The sequence below is a fragment of the Theobroma umbraticum genome, unplaced genomic scaffold (genome assembly GCF_002168275.2).
Source record: "Theobroma umbraticum cultivar Fairchild unplaced genomic scaffold, ASM216827v3 scaffold_51.0, whole genome shotgun sequence".
Taxonomy (NCBI): Eukaryota; Viridiplantae; Streptophyta; class Magnoliopsida; order Malvales; family Malvaceae; genus Theobroma; species Theobroma umbraticum.
The window spans coordinates 7,047,699-7,054,146 of NW_018397260.1; the positions used below are offsets into that span (position 1 = coordinate 7,047,699).

The window sequence follows — 6,448 nt, forward strand, 5'->3', positions numbered from 1 at the left end:
AATAAAATATGAAACAAAAATGCGAGAGATTTGATTATCTCTTTTTTTTTTTTCAATACTTCTTCTAATCCAATACTGCAAAAGCCGCGAGTGTGACGGTGAGACAAATATTTTGTTTAAGGAAAGAAACTGTGTTATGATGCGCCTACGTTTACTGCGTATCATGTCCTTCGATCACGACCGTCTACTTTTGGCAGCAAATTTTGATGATTTAATTCTACGGCTGATCTTGTGTTTTTAAAGTGTGCTCAAAAGGGTTTGTTAATTAATTGCTATATTGAGAGATATTGACCGTGGGTGCATAAAACGATAATTTTTTATTTTACGCATTATGATTTTCAAATAATTAAAAGTCAGTGTGCTGATTAACTACACTGTAAATTAAAGTATAATTATTGCAAAATTAAACCTTTTTTACATACTAAAATTTGATTTTACATGCGTTGCTTATGAATATTTACTTTTTTAATTATTTTTAAATAATTATATGTTGAATGAAGAGGGAGTTGCGTGTTGAACAAACAATTGATACACATTAACCGCAAGGTGTATTAACATGTAAAGTCTGTCCATACGCAAGATATAATAAATTAATATAGCGTTTAAAATAAAACGATTTCAATGTATTTATCAAATAAATCCATTTAGAGTTCCAGTCAATAATTCTAACGCATGATATGAATTTATTGAGAAATTTAAATAACTTCAAATAATGAATTTTCCCAAAATAAACGTATATTATATATAAATATGATAATTTTATGTTAATTCCTCTCCATTAATAATAATAAGAAAAAAATGATAATTATAGCACTCTTGTGTTTTTCATTTTTCTCTAAACTCTCGATTCATAACTCCCATTATACTCAAAAATAAAACAAAAAAAAGAAAAGAAAAAGACTATTTGGTGAAATTATATTTTGATGTGCTTTTGGGCGTACATCAAAGAAAAATTCCTACCGAGCCAGGCTGCCCAACATGCTCGGCCTTGTTTGAAAATCAAAATTTATTATTTTATTTTTATTAATTTTTTAAAAAATCAAAATTTATTAGATTCTAATCAAAGGAAGGAAATATATTCCCAACATATCGTTTATAAGAAAGTTTCTAATATCAAGTGGTGAAATATCATAAAACATATAATTATCAACTGTATCAAAACCCTTGTTAGCCATGTAATTAGCTAACTAATTCTCTTTCCAAAAAATATATCACGTTTTAATTTTTTATTAATTTTGAATTTTTAATTCGTTATATCTTTATTTTTATAAAGTAACTTCATTTTAATGTTTCGGTTATTTAATAATTCAGAAAATATTCTAATGATAGGTAACATAATTTTCACCGTGAAATATTATATCAATATCAACAGAAGGATTTGATCAAAAAGAATAAAAAGAAATCATTTTAAAAAAGTTAAATATTTAAATGAATAATTTAGAGATAAGAAATTAAAATAAATTGAAATAAGAAGATAAAAATCATAAATGAAACTTACTTGCGATGTATCATGAACTTGATTATAATATTCGGAGAGTTTTGATGTGGCCAATAACTAGTGGTTAATTGTTCGGTCAGAATCTGGATAATTAATGCAACCGTGCCCACTGCAGTTGGGGAACTCCTTTTTGTCAAAGGTAATCCATGACCCAAGTTTGCTCTCATTAATATCATTCCTAACTAATCGACAACTAATACGTACCGGAAATTTGCTGGGTGTTTAATTTCCGAGCAGAGGCCCCAATTTAACTCCAACCATGGAATCGGAAGTGGTTAGGTAGCCACCGGCCACTCCTTTTTCCGAGTTAATTAGCAATTATGGCTTAGCTGTTGGAAAACGGCACCACATGCAAAATATGAAATCAGATAGGTACGTTCCTCTATTTCTCTTTGAATATTAAACACGAGGATTCTTTTTAAAAAAAAAAATCAAATACTTATTTATTTAACCAATTTTCATGTTGAAAGTATATTTTAATTGCAAATAATTTTTAATTAAAATTAAATTTTTACTAATGTTATCATGCATCATTTTTAAAATATAAAAAATTATTGTAGACGATTATAGTTATCTTATTAAATGAATATATTAAATTTATATTTTCTTAATTTAATGTTAATTTTTAATTTATAAATTTTAACATATTTATATTTTTTAATCATTATTACTATTTTAATTATAATACAATTCCAAAATATTTCTGAGTTCGCTTCTAATTGCTGATAATGTATTTATCGTACAGTTCTTTTGTGTTTCAGGTGTCCTATCAAGGGTAGTATGGAGGTTGATGCTTTTTATTTTTGATTGACCTCGTCTTTGCGGATTTTTTGTTGCTTCTACCAGTTTTGGTAGCCTTGTGTTTCTTTCTCTTATATTTATTAATTTTTTTTCTACTTTTTAAAAGTAATGTATTTATCCTGCATGTGTGATTGATACAAATCGTCAGAAAAAGCGTGAACATTCAATCTTGAATAGTTGCTCGTGGAAAGTCTCAACATTCAACAACCGTATTTAATAATCTTAAATTTTATAGACAAATTATTATTTGACTTCAGTTTACGATATCTATAATGTTAGTTAAAATGTTAAAATGTTGTTTTTATAATTTTTGTCATTTAATTAAAAAGAAATAATTGCTTTAATTAAATTTTTTTATAACTATATGTCTATATCAACCTTATGGGTCATATTAAATTAAAAGAGGAGAGACACGTGTTCATTAATTTAATGCTACATACCACTTTTGTCGTATATATATTATTTATTTACTCATAATCTAACTTAATATTTAATGCTTTTACGTGTATAACACGTTTGTTTTGAGAGACAAATTATTTTGGATTTAAATTGGCCATGTACAGTTGCACCTTGATTATGATTACATATTTGTAATTGGCCCGAGCTACGACTGCGATAATTTACACCCCGACTTGAAGCTTTAAGCTTGTGAGCTGTCGCCAATGCATGGGTAGGTGGCCACAACGCCAACCTCATGTTTCATATAGAAGAGAGTAAATGGCTTCTCACTTTCATATAAATTTGAAAGGCGCCGCCAAATCATTCATGATATAATTTGTATGGCATGAAGAAATTAAATATTTTACATATTAATTATATATATACTGAGAGAGTTAAATGGCTTATATTTTACCAATCTTTTTCTTTTTCTTTTTTTGTACTAAACCCAAATTTTCAATGACTATATGATTTTCAATTAATTACAACTCGACTCATGACTAAGATTAACATTCATTATATATTAAAGGATTTCGTATGGATTTTTTTCTTTATGAGAAATTCCTAGACATGGACATATAAAACATTTTTTTATATATATTTCTGAAATAAAAAAGATTTTGGTTAAAATTGAAAATGAAAAAATATGGATATATATAAACATTTTTGTTTTGTATTAAAAAAATTATAATTTTATATGAAAAAAGTTTTTATGGGGTTTTTAGATAATGTCACATGGACATATTAAATGAAGTGATTAAGTTTCAGGTAGAGTCATCAAAAAAGAATTATTATGAAATTTGACCTCACGAGGTGCATCATTGATGATAATGATTCTAATTAAGGTTAATAAGAAAAAAAATATTAGTATTGGTAAGTGGTGTACATATACTGATAGACATCACACGTTGTCATTTAATTAATGCTTTAACTGCCACCTGTCACTCCAGAGCTCCTTATAGGCAAATCCTTTGGCTTCTGGCTTCCGCGGCCAATGCTCTCCTCCTGTTCCTTGGATAACAATTATTTCCGTTTGGAATAAGATTCTCTTCTCTATTAACTTATTCCATTCAATGGTGTCAGCAGCCCTGGAAAGCCCAGTTTCGGGCCGAAGGCTCTCATCCGTGGTGCCTGCCGAAGTAACAGGCGACAACAAGGACTTTGAGCTCTCGAACATGGACTTGGCGATGAAGTTACATTACATCAAGGGTGTTTATCTCTTCCAAAGCGAAGCAGTCCGGGGGGTGTCGGCCAAGGACTTGAAAGAACCAATGTTTCGATGGCTGGAATTCTACTTCACTGCCTCGGGGAGGATTCGGAGATCCTCCGGAACAGGCAGGCCGTTTATTAAATGCAACGATGCTGGCGTCCGAATTGTTGAAGCTCACTGTGATGGCAAGACTATTGATGAATGGCTGGCAACCAATGACCATTCTCTTGATCATTTGCTTGCACATGATCAAGTCCTTGGTCCTGATCTGGGATTCTCCCCTTTGGTTGTTCTGCAGGTATATTTCTTACCATACTCTTTCCAATCACTGCTTATTAATGTGATACAGATCGTTAGAGAAAAACGAACAAATAATGATCTTAACTAAGTATTGCCATACAAGGTAAGTCTAGGTAGTTTCAAAGCAGGTTCTACTTTCTATTTTCCTTTATACTCCAAATTCCATTGATAGCGAGAGTTAGAATTATAAGATCAAGCCGTTTGGAAATCCTCCATGCAAACTGGAGTTCATCGTTTTAAAGTAAAAATTCTTACAGAGGCCATAGCTTCTGTAAACATGGAGATCAATAAGGTCTCAAGTTTTAACCCTCACAGCTAGCATTTTTACTTCGTAAAGTCCCTCAATAATCAATACCTATATATATATATATAGCAGCTAGGAACGCAAGTACATGCTTTTCATTAGAGTCCAATATTATTGAACAAATTCATAAATATTCAAGCTTTGAATAAATTCATAATTACGAGATTTGAATTAATTGGACAGCACAACAGCCATAAATAATGTGACCTAACTTTTTATTTTTATTTGGAAATGAGAGACTTGGAATCAAACTTTTTAAGCCAAGAGATACGTGTACCTATTGATCCAAATGTTAAGATGTACAACACAATTAGTTATTGAATTATGCTTTATATATTCTTTTATCTTGTAATCTACCATTACGATAATAGAAAAACTAGGACAGCATACTTAGCTTGGTCAATAGAGATTATAATAACTACTTTAAAATTAGATATGTTCCTTTACTCAATGCGATTCAGTAAGATTAAACTTACCTTATAATTATGTTTGAATAGAGTTTTAATTGTAACACTACAATCTGTCATAGATTGGATAGTAGTCTTAGGGTACTCACTATTTGAACCCTATTAAAATTAATGAGTATTAATATTAAATTTTAATTTTACATATATTTATTTCTATTTATAAATTCCTTAAAATTAATGTAATACTTTTAAAATGTTGTTAATTATCTAACTATAGTTTTAAAACTTTAATTTTTTATGAATTAATTTTAAGTTATTAATATAATTTTAATTAATAATATATATAACAATTTGAAATTTTAGTTTTATTTAAATATTTAAAAATAATGTCTAAAATATTTGGATACAAATTCATAAAATAATTTTAAAATTTAATTAAATATTTATAAAATTCGAATACCTTATCAAAAAAAATATATTTGAAGTAATATACATGAGAAATAGCATGTACTTACCCATTAACATGTAATTAGAGAAATGAGATAATATATCATTTTATTAATTATTTTAATTTTTACATCTTTTTAATGAAAAAGAATATAAATAGTTAAAAATTTAAAGAGTGGGAGAAAATAAATATTTATTAAGTATGGTATGGGATATAAATATATTATTAATTATATTAATTTATATATATTTTTAATACAATTAATTATATTATTATAATTAATAAAATGATATATACTACAAAACTATTTAAAAAATTCATGAGGTGGTGATAGGGATGCATACACATCGAGTTTTTTTTACTGAATACGGAAAGTTGGAAACTGTCGAGGCAGTTTGGTACTGGAATGGCAGTGAATCAGTTCAGTTTGGTACTAAATCCAGTGAAATGGCAATGCCAAATCTTGCGGTAGGTGCGGTACCAAGTAAACGGGCGGTGGACCAAAACCCCTGTCGACTGTCACCAATCATAGTAAATGAAGACTTTTCTAGTTCTGCTAGAGTTTAAATGAGATAATAAAGGAGGAAGAGGAAGATGCCCTGGTGTTGGACGAACAAGAAGGGACGGTGGTGCCAGGGAGAGGGAAAAAGTTGTAACAAAAGGAAACCTCGTGGAGATATATGAAGAGAAATTTCCCTTTAGTGGTTTCGTATTAATGTTAGTAAATGAGATTGTAACCGCGCTTTGGTTAACGCGCCGAAAGGGGAAGTCTCCATGTTGAGCCAAGAGAATTAAATGCTACCATTACTCTTGATTCTTGGGAAAAGTCCAAGGGAGCAAGACGGTGAATTGGCGAGAATGATTAGATAAGTTTGCATTGATTACCAATTTCTTTTGCTTGTCCTCTTGTGTTCTTAAGACGCCAATAACAAATAAATGCTCACGAGTCAAGAATTGAGAAAGAATGTTAGATAAGTCTGCATTTATCCCTTCGAGATTTGTTGCTTTTCCTCCTGTTGATGCGTTGTATATTGTCTGTATA

General features: G+C 29.5%; 1 protein-coding gene across 1 annotated transcript in view; it reads left to right on the forward strand.

Moving 5' to 3' along the window:
- The first annotated feature begins 3,708 nt into the window (after positions 1-3,708).
- Positions 3,709-6,448, forward strand: part of CER2 (HXXXD-type acyl-transferase family protein) — a 3,907-nt gene continuing 1,167 nt past the window's right edge. Inside the window, exon 1 of the mRNA XM_021427927.2 lies at positions 3,709-4,245. Within this exon, the coding sequence (XP_021283602.1) occupies positions 3,811-4,245 (435 nt within the window). The 5' untranslated portion in view covers positions 3,709-3,810. The remainder of the gene's footprint in view (positions 4,246-6,448) is intronic.